The 20,215-nt window shown below is 38.4% G+C and overlaps 4 protein-coding genes and 1 pseudogene across 4 annotated transcripts; all 5 read left to right on the top strand.

Moving 5' to 3' along the window:
- The first annotated feature begins 2,897 nt into the window (after positions 1-2,897).
- Positions 2,898-3,595, top strand: LOC118213647 (annotated as a pseudogene).
- A 2,963-nt stretch (positions 3,596-6,558) lies between these two features.
- Positions 6,559-7,593, top strand: LOC118213646 (gamma-crystallin M3-like). The gene is made up of 3 exons (XM_035392661.1): positions 6,559-6,598; positions 6,779-7,018; positions 7,289-7,593. The coding sequence occupies exons 1-3, from the start codon at positions 6,590-6,592 to the stop codon at positions 7,562-7,564; spliced, it is 525 nt and encodes a 174-aa protein (XP_035248552.1). The 5' UTR covers positions 6,559-6,589; the 3' UTR covers positions 7,565-7,593.
- A 3,374-nt stretch (positions 7,594-10,967) lies between these two features.
- Positions 10,968-11,987, top strand: LOC118214372 (gamma-crystallin M3-like). Its single transcript, XM_035394282.1, has 3 exons — positions 10,968-10,976; positions 11,222-11,461; positions 11,709-11,987. The coding sequence occupies exons 1-3, from the start codon at positions 10,968-10,970 to the stop codon at positions 11,985-11,987; spliced, it is 528 nt and encodes a 175-aa protein (XP_035250173.1).
- A 3,301-nt stretch (positions 11,988-15,288) lies between these two features.
- Positions 15,289-16,144, top strand: LOC118213803 (gamma-crystallin M3-like). The gene is made up of 3 exons (XM_035392974.1): positions 15,289-15,303; positions 15,404-15,643; positions 15,869-16,144. The coding sequence occupies exons 1-3, from the start codon at positions 15,289-15,291 to the stop codon at positions 16,142-16,144; spliced, it is 531 nt and encodes a 176-aa protein (XP_035248865.1).
- An 869-nt stretch (positions 16,145-17,013) lies between these two features.
- On the top strand, positions 17,014-17,761 carry LOC118213798 (gamma-crystallin M2-like). The gene is made up of 3 exons (XM_035392968.1): positions 17,014-17,022; positions 17,143-17,385; positions 17,486-17,761. Exons 1-3 carry the CDS (start codon positions 17,014-17,016, stop codon positions 17,759-17,761), a joined length of 528 nt encoding a protein of 175 aa, XP_035248859.1.
- Positions 17,762-20,215: the final 2,454 nt, after the last annotated feature.

The following is a 20,215-nucleotide window of genomic DNA, read 5'->3' on the forward strand; positions in this document are numbered from 1 at the left end:
GACAAGGGGAAGAAAACAGACGCTAAAAAGCAGTGTGGCTGGCATCTGAAAAGTTTGCCAGCTACGAGCGGAAAGCTGAAAAGCTATCGCTTAGATTTGCTTTCTATTGTCTTATTTATTTTAGTTTGTTGTGTTAGTTTATTGCTTTCGCCCGGAACCCATGAGGGGGAAGGGTGAAGGTGTTTGTTTATTTAATTTTGTGTTGGTGTGGGTGCACTCTCTCTTTCTCCATTTGGCAACAAACATTTCACACCTGGAATGATTTCCCTCCCAGCGGTGCCACATCGGCGTGTGACATATGATTAAAGTAATTTTATGAGACTGATTACTACATTCTGGTGCCATATGTAAGGATATAGAGGCATATCCCCTACATTTTGGTGCCAGTTACCTGGTTGATCCTGCCAGTAGCATATGCTTGTCTCAAAGATTAAGCCATGCATGTCTAAGTACACACGGCCGGTACACTGAAACTGCAAATGGTTTATTAAATCAGTTATGATTCATATCAAACAATAACCTCCTTCCTTTTTTGTCAATCTTGATGCATCTTTTTCAATGTAACAGCAACAAAAACATGCTCATATCACTGCATATGCAATGAAGAAAAAAAAAGATACATGTAAGAAGTGCTGGCTGGTGAAGAGATAAGGCCAAATGCAAAACACAGGAGATAAATAATATTTTAGTTTTGGCATTTTTAAATCTATGCCTTCTTAAATAGCACAAAATCAAAACGTTAACCTCTTCGTAATCTAAGATCACATAATTTAGAATGGAATGCATATGTGGTGGATACTACTATCACTGTCATTATTATTATTATTATTATTATTATTATTATAATAAATAATAATAATATATAATAATAAATAATTTATATCACCTGTTGTAAGTACTAAGTTCATCTGCTTCCAGATTAAACACATCACTTCATCATGTCCCTGAGGTATGACGAAATATGAGCCACTCCATTTCACCTGAAGTATTCTTTTCTTCTCACTGATGCAGCTTTTTTATTTATTTATTTATTCATTTATTTATTTTTGCAGGGGTCACAGGCTTACTGAATCTGGTAAACATCATCAAAGTGAAAATGTCAAATATAAACAGTTTAGCCTTATCTGGCAAACAAGAAAATGTAAAATAATATATTCACATGTATTTGTAAGGAAGGCTAGTTCATATAGGTTAATATTTACTGGCCAATAACATTATGTTGTGCCTTCTGAGGCTCAGAGTGAACAACTGTGACTTTGTTTCTCCTGCAGTTTCATTTGAGCAACAAAATATCCTTGCAATTGTATGAACAAGTCAGAATGACAATGTTACTATTATGTGCAGACAGAAGCTGGTGAGGTGGTAGAATGATGTCAGTCTGATTATATATTGTGGTGCCCGGAAGGGAGTTGGAGTGCTGTCTGTCCACCAGGGGGCAGCACTGGCCCCACACACAGGTATGAAGGAAGCTGTGATGCATCGTAACCACTACATCTGAGGCCCATTACCTAATCATTGGGCCTAATAAAAGGCCTGGTTGACAGGCCTAAAGGGGGATAGCTCTGCGAGGTGTGGTATATAGAGTGTCGTATGTTGGTGCCAGTTTTTGTTTGTGGTTTTTATTTTTCCTTTGTCTTGGAGTTAATTGGTTGCCAGATTTTCCTTTTTTGTTTTATTGAGAATATCTGTTGTGTTGGTGTTTTGATGTAATAAAAGGTGATAAGCCAAACATTTCTAATGTTTTTGTCCTGTCTGTTCACTGCATGATCAGTCCCCCAGCCCTGCGTCACAATATATTATTTATTATTGGTATATGAACCAACAATGTAGAGTAAATCACTTCCAAAACAATGCATTTAAGAACAGGAGGACAAAATGTCAGAGACACTGAATATTCTTTTGAGCAAATCAACCATTAAGAAGTGGCTAGGTGTATATATCTATGTGGACACTTCTTACACCATGCAATCTGTCAAAGATCAATCACTGAGGTGGGATGTAACTGTTTGGGAAACCACTGTGAGGCCAACAGCAAATTTTTAAAAAGTAGTAAAAGTTCACTACTTTTGTGTAAATTTGTGTTTTAATTACATTAATTTACACAGTATAGCACATAATTGAATGGCCTGGACTGTTCCACCACATCACTCATACAAGCACAAGACCAATCACTGCCTCATGGGGGTCTAAATTACTTTTATGAAACAGAGAGAATATTCTGTTCTGCAGCATGAGTGAGAACAATATAGAAATAAGCCCATACCTCCAAACGCATTCAGTACCAAATAATAACCCTTTAGAGCCTGCGCCAAACTGCAGGCCGCACACAGCCTGAATGGGCAGATGAGTCAGGGGATTCGCACAATGGGCGCACAGGCACTTCAGAGGCAGGACGGGTATAAATTTGGCAGCTGCCCTGTGTGGGGTGCGGGCACCAGTGCAGCTTTGAGAGGGGACCAGCTAACACCATGGGCAGAGTAAGATGCATAGGGGGCGCAGAGACTGAACATGCTTGTCCACCCACAGATAAGACAGGAAAAGAAGGCCTCTAACGCACCATGAAATCTGAATAGCTGCTGTTTGCTGTATTACGTGTTGTATTGATTCCATTGACTTTGTATACCCATCCAGCGGGTAGAGTTGCATCTATGCCACCTGCAGCCTATCTCTCCGCAGATGGTGGCTTGCTAGCTTGTATGTCAATTGTGTATGCTAAACAACAGAAACAGCTTAAAACTGAATTTTTTAAAAACATCTGCAATTCCTCAACTAAGAAAATCATCGGTCATACAACTGGCTCTGATTTCAAATTGAGGTCAAATTAATCCTGTTGCTGACTACAGTATTTGCATATTCTTTCTTACTGATAAGTTTTGTTTTAAACTTTTGCTGTATTATAGATCATCTTCTACGAGGACAGGAACTTCGGCGGTCGCTCCTATGAGTGCATGAGCGACTGCCCCGAGATCAGCTCCTACCTGAGCCGCTGCAACTCCTGCAGGGTGGACAGCGGCTGCTTCATGGTCTACGACCGTCCCAACTACATGGGGAACCAGTACTTCCTGAGGAGGGGAGAATACTCTGACTACTCCCGCATGGGCATGTTCGAGTCCATCCGCTCCTGCCGAATGATCCCCATGGTGAGTTCTGTTCTATCACGGCCAAGAACTAGCAGCCCATGCGGCCCATGTTTAGAGCATGTATAATATTAGAAAAATCAATTCCTACAGTTAAGTTCTGCCTAAAATGTTGTTGCTTATCTACGTCTGGTAAATTTTTATGTTTAAATTCCCCACAAACAGCACAGAGGGAACTTCAGGATGAGGATCTACGAGAGGGAGAACTTTGGAGGTCAGATGATGGAGCTGATGGATGACTGTGACTCCATCATGGACCGTTACCGCATGTCCGACTGCCAGTCCTGCAACGTGATGGACGGCCACTGGCTGATGTACGAGCAGCCCCACTACAGAGGCAGGATGATGTACATGAGGCCTGGGGAGTACAGGAGCTTCAGAGATATGGGATACAGCAACATGAGATTCATGTCCATGAGGCGCATCATGGATTCCTGTTAAAGTCACAGATCTCAGCACTGGAAATATAGAAAATATAGGAAATAAAATATATTTTAAATGTTCTTCCTGATTTTGTATTTATTTTATCCAGTTGGTCCAAAGCATTTCACACCAAAATGTCCTACATGAAGTTATGCCACACGTCACTACAGCAATCCATTTCCATGTTAGTAACTAATTATAGTTTAGTCCTCCTCGCAAGTTTTTAATTAGTCCCTCAACATATACCACATGGACTCATGACTGGCTTGACACATTCAGAAGTATATGCACATATATATTGTATCGTTTTGTATAAGTTGTGCATAGTCATGGTTTGCCTTTTACATTTTCTACATTCTTAGTTTGTGCAAACCAGTTTCAGAGGTTATTACCATTTCCATGATTACAATAGCATTTTTTTATTTATATTCGATGCATGGATAATAAATTGGCATTTGTCACCATGCATCTTTATGGCCATGTCATAATAGCTTCATAAGTCATTTTGCCACATGTCAAGAGCAGTATTATATGTATATATTTTCTAGTCATAAAACATGTATTGAAATATGAAAAACATGCCACAAAACATTAAAATGACTATGAAATTTAATCCAAGTTATTATAAAGGTAAACAATATATTGCAGGTTTTGTTTCACAGACTCCATTTGATGATTCAAAAGATGTGGAAAGAAATAGACAATGGCATGTACATTCTAGTTGTTTTGGTAGAAGATAGAGGGCCAAATAAAAATAAAAAAACATTAAAGCTCAGAACATCAAAACTCTGACAAGCCTTACAATGTTTCAGAAAACCTTTATTAAAGAGAAACCTCACCCTAAAGTAATTTTTGATAAAATGGTGTATCTGATAATATAGAACAATGCAAAAAAGTTTAGTTTATAATTTTGTATAGGTTTGTTTCTCCCATCCTTAAAAAGTCTAAGGAGTTTTTGTGACTGGTGCAGACACGCCACTCTGAAGCAATTCCTAATTCCAATGCATGTACACAACCCCACCTGCAATTTTCTAAAAATATTGAGCAGGTATATGGGATGTAAATTTGAACATGAATTGTTTTTTTACAAACCTTCGCACTTTCAGTAGATTTTATTTATGAAACAAAACATTTATAATGAATAAAAATATTTGTATTTGTGGGTGAGAAATTTAAGCCATGTGCAACAGGTTTTGGGCTAGTTTTGAAATATACTGCAGCCGTGGTCAGACACGTTGTATGGTGCAATAAACTATGTATCTACCCAATAAAACTGGAAACATTTTTATTCAGTCAAATATGCCTTATAAAAAGAGTCAGCTATTTACATAAAATTAATTTTCTATAAAAATGTAAAAATAAAACATTTGTCTGTTAATTAATGATAATTATGCTTATGCAACCTTCAGGAGGTAATAGCACCACAGACTGCCACTAACTGACTACACCACTCCTGGTTATACAGTTGGGAAACCCTGAAAATGCATGAGAGGGAAATCCTTACATGGTCAATAGCCAACTGAATGTCTGACAGAGGCAGGTATACAACATAATGACAATGTTTATTAGGCAGAAGATGGTAAAAATCTTATGGCTGGGCATTACCTCCTGAATTTATTGTTAGAAGTTTGGTTTCAAGTGTGACTAAAGATATAAATGGCTCGCTACAAGGCTTACAGTAGGTGATCTCAATAACATGGGGATTTTCTCAGCGTTACACCATCTCCAACTACATTATACTGTATTACATCACCGTTACTTAGCAGACACACTTATCCAGTGTCACTTGCAAAAGTATACAAGAACATCAATGTTTGTCTTTGAAATACTAAAGTTTGATTTCACCAGTAAGGCAAAGGAAGCCCATTTTAGTTCAGTAACTGTAAAGTTAGCTGAACAAATAAATTATTGCTTTTCTAAAGAAAACTTGGGTTTTACAGAGCTAGCTAGAATATTTTAAAAATCACTTTTGATGGCATAACGTCAGGTCATGGGTTACAGATGTTAATGTACTCACAAGAGAAATATTAATAAGTTCTAGCTAGTCGATTATGCTAGCTACTCTCCCAGGTCCTTGGCTAGCTAGCTCACTAGGTACAATATATTGGTTCACAAATTTTGTTTGTATCTTAGCTAGCAGCTTAGTACAGCCAACTTGCTAGAAGTTTTAAAGAAAAATACATATTACATTTTTTGCATATTATAAACATGTTTATTTTTCATATAACTGCGGAAGATAGCTTGTTCTAACTAAGCTGTCCCTAGCTAGTTAATATAATATAATGCCAGTGGCTGTCTGTCTCGAAAGATAAGGCTCCCCATATCATGAACTATGATGAAGCATGGGTGACCATACAGTGGCGAATGTAGGAGGTGGCTAGGTGGCTGTGGCACAAAACTAACAGCAATACTCTACATATATGGTGCCATAATGATTTGACTGTACTCCACAATTTTAGATTTATAATCAGAACATTTGCATTTGATTTAAGTACACGTTGTATGAAAATTATTGCTAAGAATGCTACTTCAAATAAAATATTGACTATGATCAATGAGTAATGTTTTAAAGACATGCGCTCAGCTTGCATAAAAGTCAAACATTACAGTGCAGGTTGCTGAATCTCTACACAGTTCATAAAATAAATAAATCTGCTAATGAATCCAGAGCTCACAATTAGCAAGTATGTCTGCATTTACTTTACACCGAGGCATGAATGTAATGATCAAGGCTCTTTTATGCTATACAAAGCACGTTTGGTTCTGAATTGGTTTTGGGGTAGGGAGAATTTTCTATGCTTCCAGAATGCGAAAGAAACTGTATAGAAGAGGAAAATAATAACCCTTTACTGTACTATCCTACCCAGACAAACAGAAAGCTGAGCTATTGCAGTGATGAGTCAGGTGCTTTCACACAATGGTGCCACAGCTGGTTTGAGTTGTAAGTTGGGTATAAAAGTGGGCACAGGTTCTGTGTGACTGCAGCACAGCTCCCAGGTTCAATCTCACAGATCAGACCAACTATCATCATGGGCAGGGTAAGATCAGAGCCTCTTGTGGACATTAGCATGGAGCAAATGCCTAAAACACTAATGCACATCTAAATACTGATACAGTTTGTACCATAAATATTTAATTTGAAAAGAGGAAGGATACTAAAGTATCCCTGGTTTGAGGTATGTGTGAAGAGGTCACACTTTTAAATTACTTTCTTTCAGATCATCTTCTACGAGGACAGGAACTTCGGCGGTCGCTCCTATGAGTGCATGAGCGACTGCCCCGAGATCAGCTCCTACCTGAGCCGCTGCAACTCCTGCAGGGTGGACAGCGGCTGCTTCATGGTCTACGACCGTCCCAACTACATGGGGAACCAGTACTTCCTGAGGAGGGGAGAATACTCTGACTACTCCCGTATGGGCATGTTCGAGTCCATCCGCTCCTGCCGAATGATCCCCATGGTGAGTTCTGTTCTATCACTGCCAGAAACAAGCAGCCCATGTGGCCAGTGTTTAGAGCATTTTAATATTAGGCTGAACTCATTAATGCATTTGTAAATGCAATCCGCCTAGCACATCTTAAGCTTGAATTTTTTGACACAAATTTTGAATACAAATTTATGACACTTTTCATTTTTCCACTTATTATGCCTCATGATGGAGGCTCTGGTTTGTATTTTAGTTCCAGAATTTTGTCTTAATGACACTGTTGTGGCTTTGATTGACCAACAGCACAGAGGAAACTTCAGGATGAGGATCTACGAGAGGGAGAACTTTGGAGGTCAGATGATGGAGCTGATGGATGACTGTGACTCCATCATGGACCGTTACCGCATGTCCGACTGCCAGTCCTGTAACGTGATGGACGGCCACTGGCTGATGTACGAGCAGCCCCACTACAGAGGCAGGATGATGTACATGAGGCCTGGGGAGTACAGGAGCTTCAGAGATATGGGATACAGCAACATGAGATTCATGTCCATGAGGCGCATCATGGATTCCTGTTGAAGTTATACATAAAGTCAAATGACAAAAATATACTGTAGATATTAGTTGTAGATATTCAATAAACTGTTAAACTTTTAACTGAAAATAGTTGTCTGATGTTTGCAGAAGATGAACGGCATGATTACTGTTTTTTTATTAATACCCAAACACAAAACATTTATAACACAGTATAATACATTCTCTTCCTCTCTCTCACACACACATGCATACATGCTTGTTCCCTCATGCACTCATACATGTTTTTAGGACACACACACTCAATGATTCCAGATTTTTTGATCCCTGTGAAATATTAGTAAACAATATTCAGACATGTATTTATATTTGATAATGACACAGGAGATACCCATTTGATGAAAGCAAATAGCAGGTCCTGTAAGTCTAGTCACTTGTTTATTATATCCTGGTGCAGCTAGCATTCATCTAATTCATCTAATTGCCATTGGTTATTGCATACAGTAAATGTAAACAGACCTATAATGGTCACAAACCAGCCACAAAAATATTGGTCATTTAAACATTAAAACATTAAACATTAAATATGCATTATAAATATTTTGTTTTTGTTCCGGTCTTGCTCGTGTTCCGCATTCATAGAAAAATTTGAAAAGAGATTTTGGATCAATTTTACATTAATAAATGTGACAGTACATAACATTTTCCCATAAAACTCCACTTACATACTCTGTACCTCCTCAGTCTGAGAACTGCAGCCACATACATGGTTCCACCACCAGCATCAACAACAGCCCAGCTCACAGACTTCTGTTGTAAAACAGTGACTGTACTTGCTGAACAAGTTAAACATGCATCTAAACAGTTGTCTAAATGTATGCTTCAAATTAACTGAGGGGTATGCTGTTGAATGAGTAACAGATGTGATGAGTTTGAGATTGTATTTTACAGACAATGCATATACAACTGCAGTTAGGCTTACAATTTTATTGTGAGAGACTTGAGCTGATTTTTATCTACACTACCATTTTTTGCTGTACAGCACTGGCAGCTAGTCTGTGATTTTATGTTAAATAATAAATGTAAGAAACTGGCAAAATGTGTGCTTCAGTTAGTAACATGTCAGGGCATTCTATAGTTTATAAGGATTTTGTCATGGTTCTGGGGTGTAGTGGCCTTGTGCTGCCACTAGAAGGCACCTAGCTTTTGAGAAGTTCTTAATTTGTTCCAGGTGTCTGATTTCCCAATTATTTTCACCTGGGGAGGTGCCTTTATAAGCACTGACAGAACAGCCATCTGCGCTTCTGTGTAAAATCCTGTTAAACACAAAGCCGGTACGGTAGAGGTATAGGTGCTCGGTGGACGGTTTACTGAACTGTGTTGTGATTGGTTCTGGGTCCTCTTAAGGCGAGTCAGTCTCTTAGCGCAGTGAGCGCATTCTGACACCTTAAGAGCATTTATACTTTTATTTTGAGCTCGTGAGAGCCGGTGGGTATCGGGACGTTGTCCCGGGTAATGTATTTTGTTTGTGTTTTTCTGAGCTGCGTCTCAGGGTTTTCTTTTCGCTGAGTAAGTTTTGCTACTCAGTTGTCTTTTCTTTTGAGACCAGTTTTGGGTTTGGTACCAGAGCTTCGCCTCTGTACCACTGGTCCTTTTCTTTTTTCGCCCTGGTTTTCACAGGTCGCTTTTGGTTTCGCGAGCCAGTTTTACGGCTGGACAAGGGGGTCCTTCGGAGTGGTTTTTTACTCCGTGTTTTTTTGTTGTTGTTTAGGATCCTTTGTGTGCGGGAGTTGCTCTCCCAAGGATCTTATTTGTTTTGTGTTTTACTTTCGGGTGTTCCCCCCTTCCTTTGTCCTTCGGGACTTTGTGGCTAACGCTTCCGGTAGCGTTAGCTTTTCGTTCCCCTATATTCGTCGCTTCTGGTTCTCCAACACCCCCACACCATTACAGATTTGATTGTAATGTTAACAAGTAGAGGTAAAATCTGTGCCAATGAACAATGTAGGTTTATATATTTTGATAAGAGATCACAGATTCCACAAAGGACAAATGCTCTGTGGATGTTTGATACACTAAGAAATGCAATATGCCCATTTGCCCATTCTCAGCCATAGAAAACTTTGCACTCTGCCAGCATAGCCTGGAGATAAGACACAGAGCCGGAACTGAGAGGTTGCCATTTGTGGTGTGAATGTGTGTGTCCCTGTGTGAGTGTGGGTCTGTGTGTGTGTGTGTGTGTGTGTGGACATGTATTGCTATCTTTGTAAGAACCAAATGTCCCCACAAGGATAGAAAGAAAAATTACACAAGGTGGGGACCTTTTGCTGGTCCCCACAAGTTCAAGAGGCTGTTTTAGGGTTAGGACTTAGGGTTAGGGTTAGGTTTACAATTAGGTTAAGGTTAGGATTAAGTGGTTGGGGTTAGGGTTAGGGTTAGAGGTTACGGAATTAGTGTAGTCAATGGGAAGTCCTCACAAGTATAGCAATAAATTATTTGTGTGTGTGTGTTTGTGTATGTCAGAGGTTGTGCCAATCCCACTCCCCCCTTTCTGGGTAAAATATGCAGCATTCCTTTAGTAAGAATTAACTTTTTTTAGAAACTTGGTGTGAAGTCCATTTTTAACGGTTAGTTGAAAGTGGGTATCTGAGTCCAGCATCAAGGTCTGGAGTTCTACATTTCACCTCTAGACTTTTGGAATATTCTGCTGTCTTTTTGTTTTTTAAATTTTGGCCTTGGAACACTCTTTGATTACTTTGGGACAAACAAGCTTTGTTTAGCATCTTCTTTCATTCATCTTTTGAGTGAGTTTATGTATGTAACCTTTTTTAATTGTTTAAAGGTAGTTGAACCTTATCTTTAGATTAAAATATTTGTTGTAACTTATTAAAAATCTTCATTTTAATCTGGTTTCAGGTTACACATTTTGATAATATTTGATCCAACAATTTGCTCTGCCTATCAACAAATTTAGCAATTTAATTTGATAACTGATATCTTTGAGTAAATCTAATAAATATATTTTACAGGTTGAATAAGTGAGGTGTTTTAACTGTTAGGCACTTGCGATTTGGTATTCAGAGTGCCAGACATTTAACAAGGGTGTTGGCTGTTAAAACCGCTGGATTTGGGGAATGAAACATATGTCACTTAATCATTACGTCGCCTGACAATAATGTCAAGTGCAAAAATCAGTAAAACTGCCTAAGGCCTTTTTGTCAGTTGGCTTTGTTATGCACAGGTGGAGAAATTTCTCTGCAAAGTAAAGGAAACACTATGGATAGACCTGGCTGTGGTTAAGCCCTCTGTGCTGTGCTGCTGGGTCAGGGATTTTCACAATGGGGCCGCAATGTACTTTGGATTTGGTCAGGTATAAAAGTAAAGTGTAAAGGTGCAACAGTGTCAGTGCATCAGTGGTGTTCAGTCAGAGGGGGAAACCAGCATTATGACCATGGGCAAGGTAAGCGTAGTGCAGTCCTCTTGAGATACAGAATTGGGGTTACACTCTTAGCATTGGATCTATGTGTGGTTAAAAACAGCTGCACCTTCACAGCCATGAACATTTCATTTCCTGGGGCACATGAAACAACTATAGATAGGAAATCTGTCTGGAACAAAACTGCCTTTACCTTGGTTAGCTTCAGTGATCACCATGGTCATTGCTTCATTATTATCAGTCTTTATATTAAATTAATTTGTCTCTAGATTATCTTCTACGAGGAGAGGAACTTTGGTGGACGCTCCTATGAATGTATGAGCGACTGCGCTGAGCTCACCTCCTACCTGAGCCGCTGTCACTCCTGCAGGGTGGAGAGCGGCTGCTTCATGTTGTATGACCGCTCCAACTACATGGGGAACCAGTACTTTGTGAGGAGGGGAGAGTACTCCGACTACTCTCGTATGGGCATGAGCGACTGCTTCAGGTCCTGCCGCATGATCCCCATGGTGAGAACAGCTTCGTATTAGATTGGAAATGTTCTCATATGAATGTTACTTTGTATTGAAGTTTTAATTTTGCAGTTGTACCCTTCTGGTGGCAATTATATGTATTTGCCACAAGCAAATACAACAATATTGCATTCACTTAGCAGACACTCTTGCCCAGCACAACTTACAAATGTGGAGAACATTTTATATTTTGATGTTATTTGAATTTCATGAGTCAAAATCTTTACTGTACAATATTTGTCAGCAGCACAGAGGTTCCTTTAGGATGAGGATCTACGAGAGGGAGAACTTTGGAGGTCAGATGATGGAGATGATGGATGACTGTGACTCCATCATGGACCGTTACCACATGTCCGACTGTCAGTCCTGCAACGTGATGGACGGCCACTGGCTGATGTACGAGCAGCCCCACTACAGAGGCAGGATGATGTACATGAGGCCTGGAGAGTACAGAAGCTTCAGAGATATGGGATACAGCAACATGAGATTCATGTCCATGAGGCGCATCATGGATTCCTGTTAATGTCATTCTGTAACTATTACTGTTTTAAAGACAGTTGATTTTTAATAAAAATATTTCCCACAAAAGACACACCTTTCCAATTTATTTGGTTTCCAAATCAGACTTATATTTGAACATTTTTTACCCTACAAAATAATTTGTTTTCTTATCAATCTAAACTATGAATACAATCACAGGTACAGAGATAAACAACAAACATTTGCAACCCCACACCCAAACAGAAATGTGCTTCCATCGGACAATCAATGTGGCTTCTTTCCCCTCTTAAACCATAGTTGATTTAGCCTTTTAAAATCCTTTTTAAAGGGATATTTCATTTTGGTCAAAAACAAGTAATTTTGTGGAGCTTACCCCATTGTATCTGCATAGCACGAATACTAGCAACATCTAATGTCCCTGTTGACCGTTTACGGCAGCATCGTTCCTCCCTGTTTTCCGGTTCCCATTCACTCACAATGATTTTCAAGACCTTGCCGAAAATAATCATTTAAAAATACAGACTAACCGTGGAGGATAGTCCAAGATAACCAAAGTATTTTTTGGGTGGGTCTGGAACTAAATTTATATTATTAGTGATGGAAGTCACAAACATTTAATTTCATTTAGTTAAACATTGATTCAAAATTATCAGCAAAGATGGAGAAGGCTAATAATAATAATAATAATAATAATACAATTTAAAACCAAATCACAGATTAAAATAGAATATCATATGCCCAGTACACTAGTCCATGCTTTTGAAGCTCACAAGAATACTGCATTCCTGGCTATGCCACTGTAAGAATTATTTTTTGGAGGGAGATCGGGATGTATTCTGCATACAGTAAAAATACCTAAATGCCTTTTTCTGAAGTATCATGATAAAATTTGCATCATGTATTTTCCAAGCTCATAGCATAGAAATGGGAAAATACACAAAAGCATTTGATTTACTCATGTCAAATGCATGTCATTGAATGCTGCCCATCCTTGATCACAAAATGCATTCTGACAAACTGGGGATAATATAATGCTGTTTACGGGCTAATGACTAAAATGAGTATTATTAATCAATTCAAATATTTGTACACATGTACTTAGAAACAATAAATGATACTTCAGCATTTAGGAGAGGTTCTTATAAAGAGGCCCTTATATTACATCTATCATTTTATAGTTATAAATTCAGGTTAAATACCTTGCTCAGGGGCACAACAGTAGTGGCAGAGCTGGGAACGAGCTTGAAAATTAAGGTTTCAAGCACAGTTTAGTAACCAATTCAGTAAAAAGTTTACTACATTGCCATCCAGTGCAACACAAAAATGTGGCAAACAAATCAAGCAGGATAATTAAAACCAGAACATTTCCACTTAAAGTAACTCAATATTTTCGAGATGATGTGGTATGAAACATATCAATATTATATGAGAAATATAAACAGCAGAATCTCAATTTGTAAAGATGGCTATTTTTTCTGGCCATGTGACATCACAGCCAAAGCCATCTTGACCTCAGCTTAATATCTTCAAAAATCAAACTTGTTGCCTTACTGGTGTCTATTAGTGTAATCCAGCTCCCTCTATAGGCCAAAGATAATTTACAGGATAAGTAACGAAGCCAAATCACACTGATCTTTTCTTCTACGTTCACACCAAAGTTCAATGCAGTTAAATGTGTGCGTTAATGTAATAAATGAATGCCAGCAGCTCTACTGTTCTTTAATACCAAAGATACAACAATCTGAGCAAAATTGTTCCCAGATAATAATAATAATAATAATAATGTTTAAACCTTACAGCCCCATCACTACTTTTAAGATATCACAGAAGTCCCTGCTGAGTCTCACAGGTGTTACAAGCACATGAAGCATCTGAGTAACAGGAGGCTGAAAGATATTCTCTGTTTGTGTGAAAGTGTTTCAATAGCCATATCAGAAACTTGGATGACTTTGGTCCATGTGAGCCAGAACTTAATTCAAAGAGCAATACTAGGCTAAATACGATATAAGATCAATCTTGGAGTGATTGCATAGAACACAAACCTGTCAGCTGCTGTTATCCAACTTGTTTTAGAAGAGAAGAATTAATTGCACATGGTAATTAGAATTTGATCACAAAAAAATGCCTGCCTTTTTCTACATATGTAAAGGGCACCAAAGACATTTTTTAAAGTCAGGGCCTATTTGGCTAAAGATTTTACAACAGGGTGACACAACATTAGTAGAAGCAGATGTCCAAGGCTATGAGAAGTTAAATGTATTCATTATCTTTGGGATTTAGAGATTTAAAATAATCCAACTAGACCTTGTGTATTAACACTGCATCACTGCAGTACTGACAGAAAATAGTGACTTTTTGTGAGCATATTAGAAAAATCTATATTGAGACTATACTAGCTATAGATTTAATAACCATTTCCATTTTTGCTTGGCAATAGTGTCCTGAGAATGTAATACTAGCAGTGTATACATTATTTGAGCAGTGTATGAAAGCAATTTTATTTTTAAAATTGCTACAAATTATGCAATATTAAACTTTTAAATTCTGCAAAGTTTCCAAACAATTTAACAATGTAATAATAATAATTAATTAATAATAAATAAAGACTTTAATTAATACTTGGTGTTCACATCAGCAGCAATGCAAAACTTTATGCCAGACTTGTCGGCCTTATTAGCCATGTACTGGAGAGAGCTACTGTTCCCAGGAGGATATATTGCACTTTACAACCAATTCCAACTGTGTTTATCTGTAGTACTATTGATTCTTAAAATGCATGTTGACTAAACCATTTACGAGGCCAGTTAAAACCATATTAATGGTTTTGCAAATGTAACATTATATATTATATTTAAATTAATTTTTAAATTTACAAATAAAAAGTGTACATTCTCTGTTGGAGAAGTGTTCTGTATCATATGCATCAGGGTGTATTGACACAAGCTTATTATATGGCTGCTGAGACTATTTTTTTCTCATGCATTTGAAAATCAATCTTTTTTTAGAACTAAGAATGTTTCACATAATCTGCTAACACACTGTGAGGTGCTTTTTTGTTCCATTTGCTTTCAAGCAAAGAATTCTCTCTTTCTGTGTTATTCAAGAACAATATAGACATGGGCCTCACCTCACAAATGCTCTCTGTGGCAGATAATAACCCTTTAGAGTACTCTCTGAATCCTGGTTAACACTGGCCCTCTGTGACATGTTGCCCTGTCAGGGTTTCACACAATGTGACCACAGATTCTTTAGACGTCAAGTCATGTATAAAAGTGGCAGAAATTCACTGTCACATGTGCAATTCTGGGGACGAATAACTCACCATGACCATGGGCAAGGTAATTGGATCCTTCACTTAAACATGTCTAAAAACAAAAAAAAATATATATGGTCAAAATTTCTTCAATCCTTCAAAATTCTACTATAATTTCCTTCCAGATCATCTTCTACGAGGACAGGAACTTTGGCGGACGGTCCTATGAGTGTATGAGCGACTGCGCTGAGCTCACCTCCTACCTGAGCCGCTGTCACTCCTGCAGGGTGGAGAGCGGCTGCTTTATGGTCTACGACCGCTCCAACTACATGGGGAACCAGTACTTTGTGAGGAGGGGAGAGTACTCTGACTACTCCCGTATGGGCATGAGCGACTGCTTCAGGTCCTGCCGCATGATCCCCATGGTGAGAACAGCTTGTGATTAGACTGAATATCCTGTATAATTGGAGGCAATTAGCAGCTAATGCTAATATCCAGACATGAATATATGACTATATCTTTTTTAATATCAAGTTTAATTCCTTCAGTATTACATGTTAGGGACAATTAAATGTATTTCACATATGCAATTTGTTGTGTCCTCTGAATTTTCTGATGGATAAAGGTTGCAATAAACCATTTGTCAACAGCACAGAGGATCCTTTAGGATGAGGATCTACGAGAGGGAGAACTTTGGAGGTCAGATGATGGAGATGATGGATGACTGTGACTCCATCATGGACCGTTACCGCATGTCTGACTGCCAGTCCTGCAGTGTGATGGACGGCCACTGGCTGATGTACGAGCAGCCCCACTACAGAGGCAGGATGATGTACATGAGGCCTGGGGAGTACAGGAGCTTCAGAGATATGGGATACAGCAACATGAGATTCATGTCCATGAGGCGCATCATGGATTCCTGTTAGTTTGTTGACCACGATTAGAGTCAAGTTTTAATAAAGTTCAATTTTAAAACACTGTTGTCAGACCAAATTTATTGTCATGAAATTGGGAAATGACTTCCATTCCCCAGCAATTCCATGGAGTAGAATTGAGAAGATAGGTCTTAACCCATGTATGTGGATAGTGTCTCTCTGTTGTACAACTGGCTGAACAGAACATCCAGCCTACTTGTAGGAATTTTACACTTTTATATTTTAAAGAAAGGACTGGAAGGAAACTGAGATTTAACTAAACATACTATTTCAATTGAATAGGATTTTATAATAACAGTAAAGTTCTCAAACGTGTTTCAAGTAGTGATGACAACAAAATGCTATCTTGTGACAGTATGCGAATGCATCATCATTTAGGCTTTTGTTGAGCATATATGTCATAATCTGGGACTTTTTGAGAACCTTCACAGAAATCCTAAACAAATAATTAGGGAAAACTTTTAACATCTAGTAATTGATCTATGTAGACGACCTGCTGGCCACCTGAGATCACTATAATTTCAGGACAATGTAGTATGGACTAGAATATAACATGGACTCAGCACTGATTTTAACAAAACGGCTCTAGAAAAAGCAGGGCTAGCCATTCAATGGCCACAGGAATGCAAACACTGGAAAAAAAAACTGCACAGATACAGAGTCAACAAACAACATTATTAGTAGCCTTTGTGACAAGGATACAAATATCTTTTGTTTTCAGCAGCAGTGTATTCTTTTCTAAAAAGCTGACCTGCAAAGTTGAATGATTTAAAAAACAATGCGCCTGTTTTTCTGCGTGTATAAAAGGCTCTGGCACAATCCTGTTGCTGTTTTAGTGCGACCAAAGTTAGGCAAACACAATGGGAAAGGTAAGAATGATTGTTTTTCTGTCAGTTCAGGCCGTGTGTACAGATTGAAGTGTGACTGTTCTGACTGTTGAATCATACCTGCACAGGGTGGAACTGTGAACAACTGAACCTTGTTTTCAGATAATCTTTTACGAGGACAGAAACTTCCAGGGCCGGTCCTACGAGTGCAGCAGTGACTGCGCTGACCTCCACTCCCACTTCAGCCGCTGCAACTCCATCCAGGTGGACAGCGGCTGCTGGATGGTCTACGAGCGCCCCAACTACTTAGGGTACCAGTACTTCCTCCGGAGGGGTGAGTATCCAGACTACCAGCGATGGATGGGCTTCAACGACTGCGTCCGATCCTGCCGCATGATCCCCCAAGTAAGCAGCCGCCACAGAATTATTACCTCATTGTGGCTTGCCATAACTTGGATTAATATTAATACTAATATTAATGTTGTCTTGCTTTCACTTTCTCCAGCACCAAGGATCTTACAAAATGAGGATCTATGAGCGTGCAGACTTCGGGGGTCAGATGATGGAGTTCACTGATGACTGCCCCTCCCTCTACGACCGCTTCCACTACAACGACATCCACTCTTGCAATGTCATGGAAGGCCACTGGCTGTTCTATGAGCACCCCAACTACAGGGGGCGCCAGTACCTGCTGAGGCCCGGAGAGTACCGGAGGTACAGCGACTGGGGCGGCATGAACCCCAGGATTGGGTCCATCAGACGCATCACATATCCCAATTAGACACACAAAAAATGTGTGGAGCCAAATAAAACAGTCATCCAGTCAACCGCCCTTGTATTTTTTATTGTAGAAATAAGTTCTACTGTTCAAGGTGTTACTATATTTTACATTATAAGAGACCTCTTATATATTTTTTGGTTTATGCAATACATATCAAAGTATTTCAATATGTGTTACAGAGATCAATACCATCTCTACCACATGATGTTTTTTAAAATATATATATATTGTTCTAAAGATTCTATTTCAAAAGCCAACATGACATTTCATAGCATCAAAATATGATAAATTAGTACTCAGGTTTCCAGAAAAGATGCATATTATATGAGTTGGTCCAGCAGTAAAATTTGAATTCTTTACCCCAAAAAATAAACTATTACCAACTATACACTGTAGGTTTGTTCTGTAGTTTTATTTGAGTGCATTACATGCTAATTTGACATCAAATATTAGTGATGTGTGAGCAGCCAACATTCCTGGAAAACATTCCATTATTTTGTTTCAAGTCATAACCTAATAGCAGTTACAGCTAATTGGTCACAGAATGAGTACACAAATAATGTATTGGCCTGCAGATGGTGATGTATACCACATCAGAGTAAGAAATTAGTCAGGCACATAACTATGAGGCTACAGTTTATCAGGAACACCACGCAGGGAACACACACACACACACACACACACAAATGCAATGTAGGTGTATAAAACTGAAACTGCTTGCTCTTAAATGACCAGAAAATAATTTTCTATATTATTATTGAGACACATTGTTTGGTTTTTAAAAATAATAATTCACTGAATCACTTCGAATACTGACATTCTCTGCCATACCATGAATGGAGCTGAATTTAACAAGCAGATGGACTGATGGCAAAGGGTTGTAAAGTGTTAATGCGGAAAACCAGCCAATCCTGTCCCTCCAGTCTACACCCTCCCCAGACCGACAGAGGATAGTGCATCGACCAGGACTGTGGCTGGTCCACACGGGAAATTGGTATAACGACTAAATTGGGGAGAAAATGGGAGAAAAATGGCAAAAAAAGAAGAAAAAAAAAGGAAATACTCTCTGAAACTGTTCAAAGTGGAAACTCTGATTCCAGACCTGGGGGGGCCGTCCACACAGGTTGATAATTTATTTGTGGTGGTTGACTCCATGTATGCGTTCAGGGGGGGCGGTTTGTACTGTTTAATAAATTGTATTGTAACTATTAAGATGTGTATTTGTCTGCGCAGCAAAATTTAATAACATTTTGTTTTCGGCTCTTTATTTATTTCTTCATATTTTGTGTTAGGGAAATTATTATAATTTTTTTTTTGTGTGTGTGTGTGTGTGTGGCCGTGTCTCCATATAAAAATGAAATCTGTTTGGCACTGTTTGCGTCAAGTTGTATCGGTGATACCGAGAATGAACAGAATGTAAAAGAAATCCAAAATAAAACAATTTTTGTAGTAATGGTCTCAGTTACAGACAAACATTAATGCTAACAGAATGGTTTGGAGGATAATATAATCACATAAACATTCTAAACATGAGTTAAAGGGTTTAAAGTCATTGGTTCCTGATATCCAAAATGCCTTCATTTATTAACACAATGATTTTCATCAATTTCAATTAAAGCAAGTAACCCTAACTGTTACTGTAACAGTAATGTTATGGTAACCTATCTACGTATGGTGCAGTTAATCCCTCCTCCTCCTCTTGTCTTGTATTTTTTGAAAGATTAAGTTTTGTATAAGCTACTCATCTCTGTCAGGAGTTAAAAGTTAACTCTAGCTAACTCTAGCAATTCCCATTTTCATTAACTAACTCTAGCTATCTAACCTAATGTTAGCAGGGTAAACGCTGATGCTTGCCAAATGCTAGCTAGCTAACATTAATCAAAATAATGTTGATGACTTTGCAGTCTTGGTTAGGGCAGAGGACAAGTTCTTTTGTAGAAACAATGCATAACAACAGGTAAATTTTATAAATTTCGAAAAATGTAAAATATTTTGTTACATGGCATAGATACAGTCGTACGACTGTCCTTCTATTTATGTTTGCTTTCAGGCACTGATCCTCCCTGCTCTGTTGTACATACACCAGCTATGAGAGGGAGGGGGGCAGGGCCAGCTCACGCAGCCAAACAAGGGTCGGCTGTATGTCAATTTGGAATTTAAAAGAAAAAATAACAAATACTCAAGTATAATGTATTACCTATGGAAATATATAATGTGTTGCTATAGAAATAAGCAGCTAAATACCAAAAAAAATCTTTTTGGGTCGGGGGAAATCTATTAGGGCGGGCCGCCCAAATAAATTAATTGTATGGGAAACACTGGTGTGCACACAGAAGTATGATTACATTCATAGATGATTCTGATTCTTTGTGTGCTTATGAAATTGTCTTAAATGTTGTTTTCCATTTTAGTGGAACTGTCATTTTTTTATGATAAAACCAGAAAATAAAGGAA

This window comes from Anguilla anguilla, chromosome 15, assembly GCF_013347855.1.
Source record: "Anguilla anguilla isolate fAngAng1 chromosome 15, fAngAng1.pri, whole genome shotgun sequence".
In the NCBI taxonomy this organism is placed as follows: domain Eukaryota; kingdom Metazoa; phylum Chordata; class Actinopteri; order Anguilliformes; family Anguillidae; genus Anguilla; species Anguilla anguilla.

What these genes read in the sequence shown, in the direction of transcription:
- LOC118213646 (XM_035392661.1), top strand. An exon ending in CCTGCCGAATGATCCCCATG is followed by an intron (nt 7,019 to 7,288) that starts GTGAGTTCTGTT and finishes ATTGACCAACAG; the next exon opens with CACAGAGGAAACTTCAGGAT.
- LOC118214372 (XM_035394282.1), top strand. An exon ending in CCTGCCGCATGATCCCCATG is followed by an intron (nt 11,462 to 11,708) that starts GTGAGAACAGCT and finishes AATATTTGTCAG; the next exon opens with CAGCACAGAGGTTCCTTTAG.
- LOC118213803 (XM_035392974.1), top strand. An exon ending in CCTGCCGCATGATCCCCATG is followed by an intron (nt 15,644 to 15,868) that starts GTGAGAACAGCT and finishes ATTTGTCAACAG; the next exon opens with CACAGAGGATCCTTTAGGAT.
- LOC118213798 (XM_035392968.1), top strand. An exon ending in CCTGCCGCATGATCCCCCAA is followed by an intron (nt 17,386 to 17,485) that starts GTAAGCAGCCGC and finishes CACTTTCTCCAG; the next exon opens with CACCAAGGATCTTACAAAAT.